The following is a 20,762-nucleotide window of genomic DNA, read 5'->3' on the forward strand; positions in this document are numbered from 1 at the left end:
GGTGGGTTCGGATGCGGTCGGACGATGCTCCTCGGGAAGAAAATGACTCCAAAGTTCAGGACACGGTCATTCACGGCTGGCTGGTGGATGAAACAACCCCCAGAGTCTGACAGCCCCGGCTCACCCACCGGGAGGGACCTGTCCCAGCTCCTCGGCTGCCGCAGAGTTCTGAGGAGAAGCCACTCGGTGCCCGTGTCACAAACTCCCCCTGTCACAAGCAGTCCCTGCACAGAGCCACCTGTCCGTGGCGGAAGTCGCGGCAGGGGCAGAGGCGCCGGTACTTGGTGTTGTAGCCGGCGCAGCTGAAGAGCAGCGGCTCCTTCTGGAGGTAGCACTCGTGGACGTTCTCGGCCACCGCGGGGTACAGATGGTTCATCTCATACTCGGTGCTGTCGCAGGCGATGCTGAGCCTGGGGGCCAAGGCAAAGCTGCGTCAGGTCAGGTGAGAGGGATGCCAGGGGGGTCACTGAAGGGTTTTTGTCCTTTTTGGGGAGGTTCCTTTGCTAAAAGTGGGGACAGATCTTTGGTGATCTACGTTTGCCACCCCTTGGCTACACGTGGGTGCTCAGCCCAACACACCATGCAGGAAGCGGCGACCCTGGCAACTCAACCCCACAGCCCAGAGATTGCCCCAACCCACAGATGGCTCAGCATCACCCACAAAACCCCACCCAAATTTTAGGAGTTGGACTCCTTGATCCTTGGGGGTCCCTTCCAACTCAGGATGTTCAATGGCTCTTTTACAGCCCCGTGCTGACCAGAAGCTCTGACCACTCTCCATGGGCACCTCCCACTGCAGACAACATTCCCTGGAAGGGACAGGGGTTCAGTGAATGCCCACATGCTCCCTGTTAGCTGGGATTAGCCAGAAAACTGGGGTGGGCATCAGCAAAAGCCCCGAGGAGCAGCAGAAATGCCCAGTGTGGGTTTTAACATCCCTCCCCTCCCAGCCGGAATAGCAGCCCTGGCATCGCCCTCCCACCAACCCTTCTCAAGTGACGAGTCCCTGAGCCAGCTCGCTTTAAGGTCTGGAGGAGGACAGGCAGGGGGAAAGAGTGAAATCCAAGCCCCAGCTCTAATTTATCATATAAAAATGTCAGGGGGACGCGCGGCGCCTGCCTGACCAGCGCGACAGCACCGGCAACGCTCGCATTTTAATTGCCCACGGAGCAGCACGGAGCCCGGTGGCAGATTTATACTCTATTAAAACTTCACCAGTGTGTGCTCAAAATGCAGTTTTATAGAGAGAGACATTAAAAAGGACAGACAGGGAGAGAGCGTGCGGGAGGTGGAGAGGAATGGGATGGGAGAGAGGCAGAACCGTGCCTGGAAACGCTGCTGTTGCCTGCTGAAGTGCCCACTGCCATGGGCATGAAGGGTCATTCAGTGGGATTTTGGCAGGGGGGACAGGAGGAAAATGGGTGCTGGGGATGGGGGGAGCAAAGGGAACATCATCTGGCTGGTGGCCCCCCATAACCTCACTGAGAAAGCCCCAACTCACTGGAGAAACACCTCCTCCTTGTTGAGGAACCTGAAGAAGGTGGGCTCGCAGACCAGCCCGTGCCGCCGGCACGTCTCCGTGCACGTGTGCTGGGGCTCCGACACCCACACCTGCAGCGACGCCACCGGGGGCCACGCCTGGGGCACCCGCCCGGCGCTGGGAGACCACACCAGGTGGGTGGCATTGGGGGACAGGGCCAGCAGGCTTGGAGGGCTTTGCATAGCAGGACTCTTGGTCTTGGGAGATGGAGGAAGAGATGACGTGGTGCAGAAATCCTGGTGGGAGAGGAGATAACGAGTCAGTGCCCTGAGATGTTAACAGTGGGGAAGGGAGGTTGCTGGTGAGACACTTGGGATGATGAGTTTGCTCATCAGGTTGAGGTCACCTGCATGCATAGATGGCATCTCCTGCTGTGGGGGATGAACCTCTTCTTCCCTCACCTCTTCTTCTCCCAGTGCTGCCTTATTCTCTGCAGCAGAAAGGCCTTGACCCAGCCCCAGCACCCCCAGGTGTCCTCCACCAACCCCCAGCACCTTTGGTCCATGACAAACCTCCCCCAGCCCCATCTCCTGGTGCTCTCTGCAATCAGGGCACTGGCTGCACAATGCCCATGGGAGAGCAGGGAGGTTCCCCAGGGAGAGGAAGGAAAGTTGGCCACGAGGACAGAGACGGTTCCCCAGGGAGGACAGGGATTCTCCCCAACCTGGTGCTGAATGTAGGCGTGGATCCGCTCCAGCATCCCCTCACAGGTGTACTCGTAAGGCAGGTAAGGGTCCACCTGTGGAGGGCAAGAGCAGAGCACAGGCAGCAGGTGGGAACAGCTTTGCCCTGCCCCTGAGACAGCAGCACCTTGGGCGTGGCTCTCCCACCCACCAAAGCCCATGGCCCACTAAAGCAAGCAGGGAAGAAAAAAAAACCTCGCAGGCCATGAAGTGATAGAAGAAGAGAGAGGAGTACTTTGGGTTTGACCTATTGGTGAAAATGAAGCCATCATGTCCCACTTTAGTCCCCCTTTCCTCCACTTTCAGTAAGTTATAAAATCAAATCAGTTTTCATCCAATAGGTCACTTCAAACTAAGGCATGAACTGTTCCAGCCCGAGAAACTCTCCGCAGCTGTGGGCAAGGGAGGAGCAACCTTAAAGTACAGGGGAGGAGGTAGAACTGGAAAAGATGCCAAGCTAAACCAGAGCAAGAGCGTCTCGGTGCTGCCCCAGGCCTGGTCTGGCATCCTCTGTTGCCCAGACCTCAGCACAGCTCTGCCCACTCAGAGAGAAAGGTCCAGGCTCCGACCCACAGAACTGGCCAGTGGAAAGGGCAGGGCTGGGGCTGGCTGTGCACAATACAGGGAAAAACATCTCCCTTTTCCCACTGCCATGCCGAGGGTTTGCTGCCCAGCACAGGTGGCTTGGATGGGGTGGAAGCCATCGTCTCTGCCAGCCCCAGGGGCTGGGGCAGGGAGGCAGGAGCTGGGTGGGCACTGGGACGGAGCAAACACTGGTGATGGACGTCAGCGCTGCCACTGCACCTCCATGTCCAGAACTGCTCTCTACAGAGTCAGCAGTGCTCAAACCATGGGATATTTTCAGTGTGGGTTACAAAATGCTCCTGGTCTCCAGGAGGCTCTGCTTGCCCTCACTTCCCGACACCTCTCAGTTCTGGGAGTCACCTCAGGTCCTGGCATGGCAAACCTCCTCCTCTGCACTGTGGCTCAGCAGTGTCCCCACATGAGCTGGTACATGTGGTGGCACAGGTTCCAGGGCAGGCAGGAGAAGGCAGCCAGGCTCTCTGCCCTCAGCAGGACCAGTGCCTGACCATTGCCCCCAGGTCTGTAGTGATTTTCCCTGTGGGAAGAGCACTGCCACGAGGGCTGTGCCTGATGTCCCCCTTCCCTCTGGAACAAATTAATTTTTAAGGAACTTTCTGCCCTGGGAAGACATACTTTTCCACAGCCCCTTATTCTTCCAGAGAGATGTTCCATGAGGTGCAGGAGGTGGGTGCATGGAAGGGGCCAGTCCTGGGACCCCCTTTTACCCTGTGTATCTCTGCAGAGCTTTATTCAGAAAGATTTTAAGCAAAACCACCCAAAGATAATTAATCCAGAAAACACTGTTGCTTCTATTTTCTGAGCTCTGTACTTCCAAAATAGCCATTTCCTTTTGAAGTACCTGTCAAAACCAAGCTCAAAGGCTCAGTCTGCTGAGAACCCTCTAAGCATCTCCCTGCCATAAATATCCCACCTGAGATCTCAGGCAGGCTGGAAATCACAGCTGCTCCATCTAATTACAGATGTGCACGCTAATCAGGGCTGACACAGTGACAGGCACTGATCCTGCCTCTGAATTCCTGATGGGCTCTCAGTTAACTGGGGCAGAGTCCTCACAAAGCAAAATTGCCCATCTCAGTTGTGCAGAGCCAGGTTGGGTGCTGGGGCTGCCTGGCACCAGTTTGGGGGAGACAAACCACCCCTTGCTCAGCATCACCAGTGCTCAGTCTCATCTCACCACTGCTTTCATGGGGGGCTTTTCCCAGCACCCCCTTTTGCCAGGCATAGTGCAGTCATAATTCCAGAAACAACCTCATCCCCCAAAACACTGCAGCACATCACACAAAACCTCCTTGTGCCTGCACCTGTGTCCAGAGGTGATGCTCCAGGTGCAATCCCACCTCTCCACAGGCTCCCAGGGGCCTTGTGGGACCCATGGGCATCAGGAGTGGGCTAGAGCCCACTGCAGCCCCTGCTCCTCCAGTTCCTCTCTCTCAGGGGGTCCCCCAAAGACTCTCACTATCCGCTGCTCCCCTCTCCAGGTCTCGTTAGGATTCAGCTCGTGCACTCAGGACTGAGAAAATGCCAATTTCGAGAAGATAATTGTTTAATTAAAATCTGACAGGCTCGGCCTCTTCTCCACAGCTTCGTCCTTAATGGCACTCCTCACGTTGGGAGCTCAGGATGTCCCCAGAGCTCTGGGAGGGAGGAGGAAAAGGAGGAGGGGGGTTCGGAGGTGGGGATCACTGCATCCCACTGCAGAATGATGCATGGGATGGCATGGGAGGGAATGGAGGGGTTGGTAAGATGGACTTTGCCATCCTTTCCCCAGGTGGGGAACACAGAGCCAGAGCCTGGCAGCCCCAGTGCTCTCTCCATCAGCCCAACAGGGAGTTACTGGTGTCCCATGGGGCTGTCACCACGAGAGCTCTGGGTTTAGAGTCTCCAGCTGGAAGGGAGTCCCAAGTCTCCTTCATTCAAAAGGAAAAGAAATCGGGGAGAAAAAAACCTGAACGTCATCAGACAAATAAGTAGAAAAATAATGCAATTCTGTGCTGGCACGTAACAGCAGGCTGGAACATTTTAACCAGCTATTTTCACTGTGATGTTTAATGTGCCGCTCTTTCAGGCATAGTCTGAAATGTATAATTTTCCATTATAGTCCCGTATGTTTGACTTTAATATAATGAAGCCTTCTCCCTTCACTACGCCAGAATATTGGGTCTATTAAATTGCTTCTGTGAGGACTGGTTTTGATGATGGGAAAAGCTGGAGGCCCAGAAAATGGTGGTGCTTGCAAGCCTCTCTCCTTCTCTGGCCTCTAACCCCTGGATAACAGATGGAATCCATCACTGGGACAAGCCTCCAGCATCACCTTTCCCAGGGGGACACCACTTGTCTCTCTGCCCCCTGTCCCCGTGCCCAGATTTGATCTCTGGGGTAGAGGGATTTGGTGCTTCCCTGTTTTTAATTTTCCTTATAAATAGGTCAGGGATGCAAACCACCAGGGAAACCCAGAACCGCTCTGAGTGAGATGAATGGCAGGGACACAGCCTGCCAAAAAACCTTCCCCAGCAGCTGGAGGGTGACCTGGAACAGGTGCCACCTCTGAAAGGACAAGAGAAGGGAGCACAAGGGCTGCTCTTGGGGGAGAAAACACAGATTGCAAACCCAAGCCACGTCCCAGGCATGATTCAGCTCTGCCTCCAGAAGGAAGAAGTTTCTTTCAGGCAGAACTAGGTTGGGAGGGATGCCGGCTGCATCCCAACTGCTCTCTCTGCACAAAGCCAGCAGCCAGCCCTGAACTTGGGGAGCTCTGCCAGCCCAGCAGAAGCTGTGGGATGGCACAGCCTGCCCCCAGCTGCAGCCCTGGGTGTCAGCAGGAGAAACTGGGGCGCTGCAGTGACACTGAAACATTGCTGGCAATCAGCAAATCCCCCTCAGACCAAAGCAGGGCGAGCTTGTTGTCAGCTCGACCACACCAGAATTACTGCCAGGTTTATGGACCAGCTCCCAAATCCCCAGACATGCTCCCAGCATCGTGGTTCCCAGTCCCTGGTCCCCAGCACAGCTTCCACCTGATGGCAGACCCAGTTTTCCCATAGCATCCCATATCCCCCAAAATGTCTCACTGAGTTCTGGCCTAGAAGATGCAAAACATCTGCGGGATATGTGATTTTTCTGTCATACAACAACAACAAAAAAATCCCTAAATAAAATCGATTTCAGGTCAGTTTTCAATTTTCAATGTTTTCACCCATCAAGGAGGGGGAAAGTGCTGTGTTTCACGTTCAGTCTGTCTGAGTTGGTGAAGCAAAGGGAAATGCATCATTTCAGATCCAGCATTCCTTTCAATAAATTGGCAGGGTATTTCCAAACAAAGGCAGGCAGATGGGAAACAAAACCATGGTATTTCATTCCAGTAATTTTGAAATGAAATGTTTTGACAGAAAAAAAATAAATTGATGGTGGTTACTCTGAAACACAGACAAATTTATTAGATATTCCAATAACAGAACACCCCATTTTGCCTTCAGGGGAAAAATATAAAAGGAATCAGTAAAATAATTTCTCCAAACTCCAGTAACTGGCTGGGAAGAGGAACACTAAATTGCCCAGCTACCATCTTTCTGCTGCTCCTCCTGCTAATGTCCTTGTTTTCAGTTCCTGCTGTAACAAACAGTATTTTAAAGACAAGATACCCAGGGACTCCTGGAGCCAAAGCCCATAATAAGGCTTTTAAACCTGTAAGGTAGGTCAATTTTTAGGTTTAATTGCCTTGACAGCATCTCTAATAAAGCAGACCTTTCTATTTAAAAGATAAAAAGCTGGGGGAGGCGGGGGAAGAGGCTGCTGTAAGTTATTCACACTCACTCCCTGCTCTGCTCTGGGAGGATTTATACAATGTCTGTAAAACCCCAGAGAGGTGAGTTGTGGATTAACTCCTCGGTGGGAAGGAATCCCTCCTCTCCAGAGCGACCCCGTGTCGCAATGCAAACGGGGCCTCAGTGACTGGAGCTGTTCATCTAAGGCAAACTTAGGGCTTCCAGCAGCTGAGGGTAATTCCAGAGGCTGGGATGTTTTGTGGGAGGGGACCACGGGGTGGGGATCCTGATCCCAGAGTGGGGATGTGGAGAAGAGCTGAGACAGGAGCTTGGTTTGGGGCAAAATGGGGGTGGGCACAGCAGCAGCACACTCCAGTGAGTGCCCAGTTCTGGATACCAGCTCCTCCTGCCCAGTGCCCATCACACCACCAAACCCTTCCCTAAAGTCCTTTTCAGTTCTTTAATTTTTAACCAGACCATTAAGCACAAAAATGACCTGGTGCACATCCAGTCAACACTGCAGCAGCACAACACAGCTGCCCAGGAACCAGCACAGCCCTTTCCCCATCCTCTATCTTACCATTCTTTAATTATTTTAGCAGCACAGCAGCCCCAGGCTCCACTATTTTCCTTCTTCTCTTGTGGAAAAACTGAAAATTTCCTTCTCTCTCCCAAAACAGCTCCCAGCCTCACGCCCACAGCAATTCCTTCACTTCAGGGCTGTCTCCAGCCCAGATGGTGGAGGGTCAAGCTCTGACAGCTGGCCTGGCAGCACAGCAGCAGGGATGTCATTATTTTTAATTTCATTCTAATCGAGATACGGGAATGAATGTGCAAAACAACAACTGTTTTCCTAAGTCGAGTTTGATCAGTCTTTACAAGTTCACAGAGAAAATGAGAGTGAGGTGAAGAGCTGCAGTGATCACCCTCGAGGAGGTGAGACCCAGGGTTATGGCATGGCCACAGCACCTGAATCAGGTCCCCAGACTGTCACAGGCACCCACCTCTGCAACTCCTAATGCAGGGAAAAGCAAGGACGACCCTTCTCTGACCAGCACCACACCTTTTCCCCCCAAATCCCACCCAGCACCGTGAACCCTGAGCCCCCACAGCCCCAGGCAGAGCCCAGGTTCCACAGCACACCCCTGTCCTCTAGAGAGGATGGCTCATCCCAGGCGAAGCAAATTGCCAGCAAAATGGCTATCAGCACTTTCCTTCCCTCCAGGAAAACTGACTTTAATAATTTGGACAACTTGAAAGGCTCCTGCCACCGGGCAGGAGGTAAATATTCATGAGGAGCACTTCCAGAGTGAGCACAGCGGGAGCGCTACCTTCCCCGGGGTTTTCCCCTTCCTTACATCCCTCGCAGAGGCAGCTCCTGAAGTTATTCCTATCGATTGGCTCCATCCAAAGGTAACGATCAATGAAATGGGGGAAAGGCAGGCGCAGAGGGCTGTGGCTCTCTGGGTTTATCTCTGTATCACACCAGCTCCCAGAGCTGCTCTGCATCTCCAGCAACCTCAGCCTCCTGCTCCCAAACCTTATCTGCCTTATCCCAGCCTCCCCTCGCTCCAGGGATTCCCAGGGGATCCCTCAAAGGCACAGCTCTGCCCTGGGGAAACACCTACAATGCTCTGTGCCAAAGCACGTGTGTCCCTGGGGGAAAAAATCCAAAGCAGAATGGAGGAAGGAAAAGAAATTAATGTCTGAAAAGGAGAGCCAGGCTCCAACACCTGCTGCTGCTGCTTGTCCAAACCCAGCAGCGGGGAGGTCACCCCAAAACTGCTCCAAGCTGTACCTGTGTCCTCATGATGGTTTTGATGGCAGCTTCGAACTCCTCGGAGTTGTTGTAGTCAACAGTCCACACGTGGGGCTTCCCAATGAAGTCTTCAGCATATGGGTGTTGGGAGGACACCTGAAACACAGCGGGGCCAGCTGGATTTTGCAATCCCTGCTGGAATGCTCACAGCTGGATGGCAGAGAGGAGCAGCAGCCTCACAGACACAGTGGGGTTTGACCCACTGCAATAGGCAGTGCTGGAAAAAGGTTTCCTCTGGACCCAGCTGCTCCCCAGCCTCAGGATGATGTGCTAAAATTCCCAACAACACTGAATTCCTTTTGCAGCCCGGAGTGTCTCCATCTCTGTGACACGGGTACAATTTAACCTTGACCTGAGCCATTCTGTGGGTCTGGAGGGCAAAAATGCACCAAAGCAGGAAAGGTGCGTGAAGGCACCACATCTCCCAGGTTTGCCATCTCTAGGAACAAGGCAGGGACAAAATTCAATGCCACTGAAGGCTGGGAAAGCCTGGCACTGGGAGAAAGCAGTGCTGGAAGCTGCATCTCCTGATGCCACAGGCAGCCCCCACACTGGTGCTCCACAGGTACTGACATCCTTGCTTTTCCCTGGGCTACCCACACAGGTGATTTTTGGGGATCTACCTCTTTTGTTTACAGCCCTGAGCTGCCTTTTCAGCCCGGATCTCCTCCAGGAAGGGAAGACAGAGGGTGCTGAGCAGAGGAGGTGTTTTGGGGGCACCACAAAAACATCACAGCCTGCCAGCTGGAGGAGAAGAGCTGTGTGTTTTATCCTCCTCGTTGCTGTCCTTCCTCATTTCTCTCCCGGCAGACTGATCACCTCTTTCCCCTCCGGCACGTAAACACCCTGAGGCATTTCACAACCCTCGCCCCCAGCTGCCACCCGGCTCCAGGCTGAAGTACAGCCCCAGCCCCACCAGAATGGGTGCCAACACCTAATTCGGGGGGTGCATAGGGCAGACAGGGGGGCAGGACAGCCCAGTCCAGCTGCACAGTCCCCCAGCTCGCTCCCTGCTCAGCAAGGGAGCCTTGCACCGCATTATCCACTTTATTAATAATAAAAGAGGCAATTTTCTCGAGCCTTTAACTTTTAAAGAGTTCCTGCTCTACTTAGATTGAATTCCCAGCGATGGGCAAGCCTGGGAGGGGTTTCATAGCCCTGCCACACTGTGCAGGGTCCCAGTGTCCCTCTGGGTGGACAAAGGGGTGAGCAGGGCAGCATCGCCCCGGGTTGGGAGCAGGGTGTGCAGGGGATGTGGATTTGGGCTGGTGGGGAAGGAGCTTGGGGTGCAGCAGAAGGCTCCTGCACCACCTTCTCCTTGGAAACCCCAAACCTACAGCAGAGCCCCTTGCATCCAAGCAAATCTCCCAGCTGCAGAAAACCACAGAGGAAACCTTGCCTGAAAATAAAAGTAACCTCAGCACAGCAGCTGCTCTTCCCCAGGCCGGCCCAAGGCCTGGTGCACAGCGGGGTGGCCCCATGCGGCCCCCACACCACACTTGCCTCTCTGGACGTGGGCTTCCCGCGGAAGAACTCGTGGTTGAGGGAGCTGTGGGGAGGGTTGAACCGCGCCTGCAGGAAAACGCAGCCGTTGGCGATGGCCTCCAGCGGGGCCGGGCCCTCGTAGGGGAACCCAAAGCCAATGAAGAGCTGCAAGGCAGAAACCCAGTGCTGGTGAGTGGTTTTTTTCCCCCACAGGGAAACCTCCCAGACAACCCACCAGCATCCCCTCTGTGCTGCTCTGCTCCTGCACGCCGAGCCTTTGCTGCGGTTCGACAAATGGTGCTCAAAATTCCCCCTGTTCCACAGCTCACAGCCCACTTTGCAGGGCCGTGGGGTGTCCAGGAGCTGCAGGTTCCCTCCTGGTGCTTACAGCCATCACACTGGCCCTGTGTGAAGCAACATTGCTTTGCCAAAGCTGTTTAGGCTGGTAAATCAGGAATATTTCCCCCAGGCAGCAGGGATGTGCCCACACGCTCCAAGAATCCCGTTTATTTTTATCACAGCTGTAAGGTGAAAAAAAAAAAAACCAACCCCACCCCACTTAGCAATAAATGAATTAATGAGGAAACTTTGTGCCCTGCTTGCAGACAGCGTGCAAGGAGAAACTCATCAGGCACATCTTGGTGTGAAATGTGCTCTGCTCGGTTCCTGCTTAATTATCCCAGCTGAGAGGCTCGTGGTTCATTATCCCAGCTGGGAGTAGCACAGGTAATGGGGGATGGGGTCCTGGGGTGCCCTCACCCACCTTTGCCTTCCTCAGCAGCTGCTGGAACTCGTGCTGGGGCAGCAGCCCGTGGTTCTTCACGAACGCCGGCACCTCGGGTGGCCTCTGTGTCTCATAATAAACCGTGCCGTGGATCTCCATGTACTTGTTGAGGATGGCCAGGAACTTCTCCTTGCCCTGGGGAGGAAGGCAGAGGTGTGAACTGCACTAAAAGATGGGCCTCCCTCCCCCCCATGGTTATGGAGGGGGGGTTTAATTCTCAAACTGCTGTCCCAGAGCACCTGCAGACCCACAGCAGTGAAAAATCCCCACCCTCCCCTCCTCATTCCCTGGAAACACATCCTGGACTGCCCCAGGCTCCTGGAGAGCCTGGATGGCTGCAGGATCCATCACTCTGATCATCAAGTTCCTGCCTTCCCTGTCCCCTCCAAGGGCAACTTCCCCTCTGGAGCTGCTGAATTAAAGGGTTCAGAGGAAAGTCTGCAAAGACCAGAGCTTGCTAATAGCCTCTTATTCCAAGTAACAAGTTCCAAGGATTTTCTCATTCAGATTTAATCCTGTTTCACTACCTGGAAAATGAAAAGGGTCATCAATTTTCTTCTCTTGGAGGCTTCCCTCCTTTTGCTCCAAAGCAGCCTTTCATTTTAACAATTTCTCTGCTGCAGATTTTTTTTTGGCTTGAAAAAACCACAGAGGGCCCATCCTTTGGATGCTGGATTTTCCAGTGCTGCAACAGCCCCAAAAGAGCAAAGACCAGGGGGAATAAGGAGTTATAAATGGGGAATTTGAGAAAACTCTGTTTGTTGCTTAAAGCCTCCTCAAATGCTGTATTTCTGCCCTCAGCCATGGAGCCCAAGACTTCTCGAAGGCTTTCCCAGCTTATTAAAACTTCAGCTCCTATTGTGAGCCGGAGGCAAGAAGTTCTGAGGGGTAGGAAATGAGAAATAAAGGGAAGGGAGGTTTAATGAAATGTTTCTAAATGTCAAAAACACTCTGCTCTGGAGAGGGTGTTTGGTCCAAGGCTGGTAAATAAGCACCTGGCTCCAGAAGATGGAGGTGTTCTTTGCATTTCTAGACCTCAAAATCACTCAAAATAAGGAAAAACCTCTCTATTCCCATTTTTATTCCATGGGGTGCCACAAGATGGGAAGCAAAGGCCAGGCAGTCTGGCCTCAAGGAAGCAGCAGGGCCCAGCCCCAGCCTCTCCATCCAGGAATAAATGACCCCAAATACGCAGTTTGGGGAAAACTGATGCTGTTTGTGAGTTCTGACTCAGAACAGCAAATGCCTGTAGCACTCAGGGTGGAGGGAAATGTCCGTTCTGAGGTTTTAACTCTCTTTAGTGCCTTCCCAAACTACCCTAACTAAGCTCCAAGGAAACTTCTGGATAAGAAAGGGCAAGGGAATGGCAGAAAAATAAGACAAGATGTTACAGTTCTCCTAAAATGAGATCTAGTGGGTTTCAGTAGGGCTTTTAGGGAGCCCCCCAGCCAGGGGGGATTTGCTCCCAGACCTGGGGAGTGATGGAAAACCCACAAACACCAGCAAAGAGGGAATGCCGTGGCTGGGTCCTGGCTCACCACAAGCACCCCTGCTGATTAGCAGCTGCTAATCACAAAAGCTGGGAAGGGGGGGAGGTACAGCCCCCATTGCATCAACCCACATCAACCCCTGCAGCTTCAGAGGACCAAGCCCACGTCAAGGCAAAGTCAACTCTGACAAAAACCTTTTCTCTCCTGAGAAGAGGCGCAGAGGCAAAGCCCAGCAGCAGCTGGTGTGGTACAGTACCTGCAACTGGAGCAGCCCCAGGCGGTGCACAGAGGGAAAAATAGAAATAAATCAACAGACAATGAGAATTAGCTCCTTTTTACAGCCCTGGAAGGAAAAGCAGCTTGCTAGCTCTGGATAAGACAGGGGGAGCACACACAGCCCCTCTGGAGATGCAGGGGGATGTTTTGGGTGTTTGGGGGGGCTGTCCCCATGCAGTGACCCACCCCTCTCCCCCAGGTGTTCCAGGCTCAGGGGGCACTTTTCACAGAGTGCTTGAAAGCAGAGATAAACTATCCCCATCATAATGCAGCAATCACTGCAATTAATTAACGGCAATCATTGTAATTAATTACACAAAATCATCGATACGAAATCCTCAGCCTCAGAGCCTGCTGGGAGGGAGCATCACCCAGAGCAAGGAGCAGGCAGTGGTGTCCCACCGGCCTCTCCCTGTTTGCTCACAGGCTCTGGATGTGTCACATCACTCCCCCAGGAACGTGCCAAGGATGGTCCTCCACAAACACACCCAGATCTGCACCTCAGCAGCTCAGGGTAGGAGCCAGAGGCTGGGGCTGCCTGCCAGCTGTGCCTCTGCCTGCCCCAGCAGCCCGAGGACACCCACCTTCCAGATGCTGGCCTCCTTGCCGTACACCACGGCCATGCTGCTCACTTTGTTGGCCTTGATGAGCTGCCTCTCGGTCTGGTTGAGCTCTTCCGACACGAAGCCCATGAAGGAGTTGTCAGGGGTGTGAGCTGTGGGCACCAAGGGGAGGAGAGACGCGGCTGGACAGAAGTTTTTTGGGATGTCCCCAGGGTTGGGCATACAGCCTGAGATGAGCCCGGCTCCAGAGCCTCGCTGGAGCGTGGAGGAAAATGGAGCTTGAGTCCCTATCCAGGCAGCTCACACAATCCAGGCTTCAGAACCCACTTGAGCAGCTCTTCACAGAGTGAGGTGTATTTAAGGCTGCCAGAGAGGGTTTATCCAGCCAGGAAAAAGGAACACTTGAGTCACCCAGCAGCCAGCGGGACACTGGGCTCCTTTCAGACACGCACATCTCCCGTCCATGCCGCAGGCAAATCCCAATCCCTGAGCTGCTCTCACCTTCAGAATCCCAGCTGAAATCAAACCAGCCTCTGCAACCAAAACCACCCAGCTGGAAGCTGCTGGCTGTGCCCTGACTGTGCTGGACCAGGGGAAGGAGCCTGGTGTCTCTCCCTGGATCATTCTGTGGCCCAGCAGGAGCTCCCTGTGGGCAGGGGAAGCAGGAGCGGAGCCGGGGAGGACGACACCGCCCGAGCATCACCTCGTGGAGGATCTCAGAGCCCCAGCACCACCCTGGCAGGTCTCAGAACCACCCTGGCAGGCCCCCACTTACGGAACATGGTCATGAACTGGGCGGGCTGCAGGTTCCAGTAGCCCCAGTTGGTGCGGTAGCCGCGCAGCGTGGCGTACTCCTCGTGGTTGTAGGCCGGCTCTGTCCCAAACGTGTCGATGACCCGGACACGGCACCTGCAGAGCAGACACCACCCCCTGAGGACATCTGCTGTCTCCAGGAGCCTTGTGCCCCGTCTGTACCCCAAGCAGAGGGTGCAGGGGCATCCCAAGGAGCCCTTCCCAACACTGCTCCCTCCTTGCAGGACAATTTCCCCTTGCAGGACCCTCAGCTTCCTGACAGCTGTGAGAATGATGAACCTCCCCAAGGCTTATTAATGCTTTTCCCAATATCCCGGGAATGCTGAGGCAGGCACTACCAGCAAAAGGCTGAGGAGAGAAGAGGAACAACAAGCAAGGGAAGAGCAAAACAAGCTGAATGCAAGAGCAAATGCATTTATAATAAAAGCAATAACGCAGCTTGTCATTTTTCTCTCTAATAAAATTGTGTAGGATAGTGGAAGAGATGGGAAAAAACATAATAAATAGCAGGTCTATCAGCACTAAATTAAACCGCAGGTTTTCCTGGCTGGTGATGTACCAGGGGACAATGACATTTGTCTTGATGCTCAAGGAGCCAGGGACAGGGCTCCTTACAGATTCCCAAGGCTCACACTCCCCTCCGTGGTGTGCCCACCCCTGGCTGCAGGAGTGGAATGGAAGCACACACACAGTGCAGGCACACACAGGGTTTGGGCTTTCCCCAAGTCACTGTCTTCTAATGAGGTTTTACCCTAAATACACGAGCCTCAGAATGCCTCGTGCCAGCAGGGGACACGGCAAGGCACCAGCCAGGCAAAAATCAAAGGTAAAATCAAAGGGTCTGGCTTTTTGGATTGGTCATTAGCATTAGTCTTCGCTTGCTAATTAATGAAACAGAGAACAAGAGCGGGCAGTGGCTTTGCTTACCTGTATTTCTTAAAGGAGAGCCCCATGTGCTGCTTCATCTGCTGGAGGCCGTGGTAGTCGGTGTAAATCAGGTCGAAAGGCAGGGGACTGGTCAAGGGGCAGTTCCCCCGTCCTGGAGGCACCCCTAAGTGACTGGGGAGAAGCAGGAGGGATCAGCCCCCAGCACCACCAAAGCCCCGCAGCACAAACACTCCTTTCCCTGCTGGGCATTGAGCAGGAGCCATCAAACAGCTCCTCTTTGGTGGAGGGGGAGGCAGATGGTTCTCCTTCGCCCCAGTTTTTATTTCCCAGGCCAAAGATCTGGAGAGTCCTGGTGCCTCCCCATCTTTGCACCTGCTCCAGCTGGGTTCCTGCTCCTCCCACATGGACTGTGAGGCACAGCATTACCCCAGCCAGAGCTCACCAGCATCCCAGTCACCACACGGCCTCCCCTGGACCTCTCTTGTTGAAGACACCAGATTTTGTTTACTTTCACTGCAGTCACACCAGCGACAGACTTGTAAAGCCACACCTTTCCTCTCCTCTCTGCCTGCAAGGCTCCCAGCTGAGCCTAAAGCTTGCTGTTCCCAGCTCCATATCCCTCCCAGCACACCCTGGAATGTTTCTCTCATTCCAGTCCTGACCCACCATATCCCAGAGCATTCTCAGCTTCTCCTTGACTCTGCTGGCACTACCTGTCCCTGCATGTTGGGCACATTTCATTCATATTTTTCACTTTCGGTCCCGCTTATGAAATAATCCCATAAAACGGGGGCAGCAGGGCCCTGGGTCTCACTCAGGGGGTTTCCAGTCAGTTCCTTACAAACAGCCACACTCAGCCCCTCTTCCCTCCTCCAGTGGATAAAATGTGTTATGAAAATCCAGATAAACTCGACTGACTGCAATCTCTTTATCAAGACCATCAGTTACCTCGCTGCCAGGGTGAGATGTGATTAATCCAGCAAGATACCGGGCTGGCAAACCTGTGGTGTGTCTCCTTCCATTTCCAGTTACCTCTGTGAACTGATGAATCCCTCTCTCCAAAGCTGTTCCACCAAGTGTACCACTGATGTCAGCCTGACAGCCCATCTGCTCGTCTGGACCATGTTTCCTCCTCAGAAAAAAAACCCTGTGACACCTTCCAGCTTCAGTAGGTTTCTCAAAAATCCATGTTGCTTGTACTTGTGATTTCCCAGTGCCAATTCGCTCAGAGGCTGATTCACTCCTCAGTTTTAATGCTCTTGCATCTTGTTTTTCCTCCTAAAGATGACAATTCCTCATCCTCATAACTCCACTCACACCCAGAAAGCAACAGCATCCTCATGGAAAACCAAACTGCTGAGCTGATTTGGTCCACCCAGGCTGTCTCACTCCCACCATGCAGTTGTCCCAGTTCATTCTCAGTCCTTCCAACAGGGCTGAGGAATTCCTGTTTTATTTCACGAGTCTGAGCTCAGACTCTGTGAAATCTCACCCTTAGTTCCTGCCTGCCAGGACGTCTGTCTTTGTTTTCTTCTGGGCTCTTCACTTACACCGACCCCCTGTTTGGAGATGGGAATTTATCCCAGCTGTGCCTGTAGGTATTTCCTCTTCTAAGGAATAGAAGTTCTGGTTAGGTTTTGCACTCCCAGGCTTTGAATGTTTCCCTCTCTGTGACCTCTCTTACTGGTTCTCTTAATTTCACTGCATTTTCCCTTCTTGAGAGTCCCCTTTCCAGCCCTTCCTGGGGTTTATCTGTTGCTCAGCTGAAGCTTGAATGGACCCACAGCCCCGGGGCCCATCCCCTGAGGAGCACTTCTGTGAGGTCCTCACCCCTTGCCGAGCCCTTCAGCATTTCCTCTATCAATCCCATGGCTGTTTCTAGAGGAAATCAATGCCTTTCCCATCCAGGGACACAATTATCAGAAGTATTTGCTCTCCAGTCTCTCACAGACATCAGAAGGGGCCACACAAAGCCAGAAATTTGTTGGATGTAAGAAATATGATAAAGGGCTCTTGGTCTGCTCCTGGCCACAGCTCCCTCTTCTTCTGAACCTGACCAGCTGGAAGATGCCCCTGCTCATTGCAGGGGTTCGGACCAGAAGACCTTTAAAAGGTCCCTCTGAACTCAGACTTTTCTATGATTCTGACGTGGTCCCAAGTCCTTGAGTGCTGAGCACCAAGATCCTTCTTCCAGCCCCATCCCAACCTGACACCGGGAAAGGGTCACCCCAAACTCCTGACCATGACAGGGACTCCACAAAATGTGTAAATGTGGAACAACCTCGCTGTCCAAAGCCAGGAAAAGCAGAGAATTTCAATTTTAGACGAAGGGCTGCTTTTGCAGCTGCTTCATTGCTCTTGTCACAAGGAATCTCAGCATCAGCTCAGGGCAGCCTGGCCGGGGATGCCGCAGGGGGAACAAGTTGCAGTTTTGTCACTTTTATGCACAATTTTACACGACAGGACTGATTGGGAAGATGGCAGGAATAGAAAGGCTCTCACCTCCCACAGCCACCTCGGTACAATAAACAGGGCACCAAGGAGACTCAACCTCCTGGAAGGCTGAAGGGGAATTTTTAAACCAGGATTTTGTAGAGGTGGAATCTCTAAACATCACATTCACTCACACAGTGCTGCTTTTTCCTCAGACACCAGCCAAACAGTGATTTACACCAACCTGCACTGTGGTGGAACCAACCCATAAACCTTGTATTTAACTAAAAATCCCCAAACCATTACACTGTGCTTGCAGCACACGCCGTCCTCTAGCTGGTACGTGTCACACAAGCCACTGCACTACAAAGTAATCTGTAATTTAAGGAAGCCCTAACCAAGCTTGACGAGGGGCTGCAGGAGGCAGCAATTAGTGTAACTCACACTGAAGCCTCCAAAAACCTTCTCACCAAGTGGAGAGAGCAGGTCTGACTCTCCCAGCTCCCGTCAGCACCGCAATCTGCCACACAGCCCCTCTCCAGGTGCTCAGGACTTGCCACATCCATTTATACTCCCTGTGCCATGGCTGCATGGCTGGAATAGCTCTGAGAGCAGGAGCAGTGGCTTTGAGCAGAACATCTCTTCATTTACCCCCCTTATCCTCCCTAAACACTTTATAACCACTGATTTTATTATTCCACTCATGCAAATCCAGCCTGCACCTCTTGGATGGGGGGTGGGGGGGGAAAATTTTTTTTTTATTCCTCCTTATTTAAACATTCTTTATTCAGGCTTTCATCATTTGCCAGTTAAGTCAACTAATTTTCTACTAAACCCAATTTCACTCATGGTTGGAGTGCAATTTCCCTGATTTTTCCTCATGCCATGTACTATTAATGGCGCTTGAAATTACGCAAATAAAATTGATGAGCGCAAACGCCGCCTTCGCCGCCAGCACAGCCCAGGGATCTGCTGTGGAATCACCCCCTCCCAGCTCCTGGGGGAACCTCCCAGACCAGAGCAGCCACGGGTGGTGACCAGCTCAGCACCTCTGGCTGGTGATCCAGGGGCTCACTCCATCCCACATCCCGGATTAGAGCATCGCCTGAGCCCTCGCTCCTCTCTGGGAGGGAGCAGCCGAAGCGGCTCCGATCCAAGTGGATGCCGAGCTCGCCTCTCCGCCAGCTGCCTCCACCAGCTGTGCCTACTCCAGAATAAATCTCCAGCAGCTTCTTGTCCTGCTATATTCCTCTTAGAGGTACTTTAATCAGCCAGGGGACCGTCCCCTCCCCGGGCGCGGTGCAGGCGCTCTGGAGTCAGATGACTGCGGGGTTATCTTTACATCCCATTGACCTATTTACAAATTAACCCAGTGTTTCTCTCCACGTTGTCACTCCTGGTGCTGACAAGCCCGGCACTAAATGGATCCCGTGGGCATCTCCTGGCAGCCTGGGCCAATATTCTGTATTATATTTAATTGCATCTTCTCTGCCCACATCTGCTGCCATCAGCAAGGCTGAGAACAGAGCAGAGCTCCTGTCCTCGCTACTCCCTCACCTTTTCCAAGTCTGCGAGAGCCCAGCAGGCACAGGGATGTTGTTATCCAGGGATGAAAGGTGCCAGAGCCAGCTCCCAGGGGTCTGTGACAACCCCATCACAATCAACAAGTGCAAATCTAAGCCCAGGACATGAACATCCTACTGCCTGCCCTCTGCTCCCAGCTCTTCCCCCTGCTGGAACAAACACTCACTAGAAATGAGGATTTCCAAGCAATTTCAGCACGATTTTTAAGCCACCTTCAATGGTTTCACTTTCACAAGGTGCGCCTGGCCCATCATTGATCTTGTATGACACAGCCCTACTCATCCAGGGGAGAAGTTCAGCAATCCATTTATTTATTTCCAAGACCCAGAGGTGCACACGAGGGTGCCAGAACAAACAATTCTTTCTGGTCACAGATTCAGCAAATAGTGAAGAAACTTCCCAGGAAAGGAGAAATAAATACTTGGATTCCTTCAGGGAGCAGCAGAAACTGAGAACTCACATGGGACAGAAGGGCTGTTCTCCTGCTGTCCCAGCTGCTCCAGCAGCTCCAAAAAAGGGAAGAAATTCTTCCCTGTGAGGGTGGTGAGACCCTGGCAGAGGCTGCCCAGAGAAGCTGTGGCTGCCCCATCCCTGGGAGTGTCCAAGGCCAGGTTGGACTCAAGCACCTGATGTTCATCAAAGGCTGAAGGTTCCTCCTCCCCAGTGCAGAGCTGCTCAGTCCCACAGCCTTTCCATGCAGCTCCATCAGGATCACACAGAACCGGTCACTTCTGGCTGTTTCCACAAGCAGTTCCTGTCTCTCCCACACAACAGCAGGACTGGTTTTGCCAGCTGGCAAGGAGAGTGAAGCCAGAGCCTGGGCATGGCACAGGTTTTCATGTGAACAGATGCAAGACAGAAAGACGGCTTTTATCTGCCAGGAGATAATTAGAAATGTGCTTTCTGGACATTGTGTTTCCATCTGAACAGCCCTTTTTGCAGCCTGAGCACACCTCGGTGAGTGTGGAAAGGGCAGGGAAATTGCAGCTCTCGCTGCACTCCCAGGCACTGAGAGGAGAGTGGGGGCAGTGGGAGCAGAGCCTTGTCCCACCACAGCTCTGAGGTTCCACCCCAGCACAGGGAGGGTGGCTCAGCACCCAAACCCGACGCTGGCCACAGCAGGGAAAGGACTGCCAGCATGGGATCCAGGCATGTGCTTCAAATCCAGCGCTTTGCCAGCACTGGAATTAAGAGTCCAGAACTTGACACAGGAGCAATTAAGCTCTGGGAACGCTTTGTAAAGCCCTGACCTCACGAGGCATCAAATCCCATTTTCTTCGACTTTCTGTCCTGCTTTATGAGCAGTTAATTCCGAGGGGACAATTGCAAAAATCACCTTTCAGTGTCCCCAAGATTGATGGTGCCCAGCAACTCACAGCTCTGCGGCCCCTTCTCCCCCAGTCTCTCCCTCAGCCCCAGAAAGGCAGCTGGACCTGCCAACATGACCACTCCCATGGCTCAAGGATGAGGGTAGGAGCTGGATCTTCCAGGAGTGCCCATTGTGCTGCTTCTCCTGGGGAAAAAGGCTGAGAGGATCCTTCCTGCCTCACCCCAGGGCACAGATGCTCCAGAGGAAAAGCCTGGGTTCATTAAAGCTTTTTTTGCCGGCACAGCCATTGCTCCAAAGTGCTGCTTGTAATTTTCCAGCATCTACTCATGAGCTGCCTCATTAACAACCCAGCTCAGAGCTTTCAGGCACTTCCCACTCCTCCCCTAGCAAGGAAGCAACAACACCAACACTGGCCTGGATTCTCACCTCCCTGAAAGCACTTTTGGCCTACCAACACAGCACAAGGGGTCTTCAGCAAGAATCAAGTGTTGGCGTTCAGATTTGGGATGTTTCTTCCCTCCCCGCTTCAAGACAAGGCTCAAAAAGCTGCTGGCTGCCCACCCAGCACAAATCTCGGAGAGAAAACAGCTCCTGGCTCCCTGCTCCAGCTCGGCAGTTTGTTTTCCTTCTGGGAAGATGCACATAGAAACACGGAATGGTTTGGGTTGGAAGGGAGCTGATAACCCTGGGTTTCACCCCTTGCCTCT

At 53.1% G+C, this 20,762-nt stretch overlaps 1 protein-coding gene across 1 annotated transcript in view; it reads right to left on the minus strand.

Moving 5' to 3' along the window:
• Positions 1–211: 211 nt before the first annotated feature.
• The window catches only part of MGAT5B (alpha-1,6-mannosylglycoprotein 6-beta-N-acetylglucosaminyltransferase B), a gene marked incomplete at both ends in the record, with an annotated part of 64,328 nt that continues 43,777 nt past the window's right edge, over positions 212–20,762 (minus strand). The window contains 9 exons of the mRNA XM_082293931.1: positions 212–410; positions 1,502–1,776; positions 2,205–2,279; positions 8,389–8,505; positions 9,913–10,059; positions 10,658–10,813; positions 13,029–13,159; positions 13,783–13,916; positions 14,748–14,879. Of these exons, the coding sequence (XP_082150057.1) occupies positions 212–410; positions 1,502–1,776; positions 2,205–2,279; positions 8,389–8,505; positions 9,913–10,059; positions 10,658–10,813; positions 13,029–13,159; positions 13,783–13,916; positions 14,748–14,879 (1,366 nt within the window). The remainder of the gene's footprint in view (positions 411–1,501; positions 1,777–2,204; positions 2,280–8,388; positions 8,506–9,912; positions 10,060–10,657; positions 10,814–13,028; positions 13,160–13,782; positions 13,917–14,747; positions 14,880–20,762) is intronic.

This window comes from Coloeus monedula (assembly GCF_965178545.1).
Source record: "Coloeus monedula genome assembly, chromosome: 19".
NCBI lineage: Eukaryota > Metazoa > Chordata > Aves > Passeriformes > Corvidae > Coloeus > Coloeus monedula.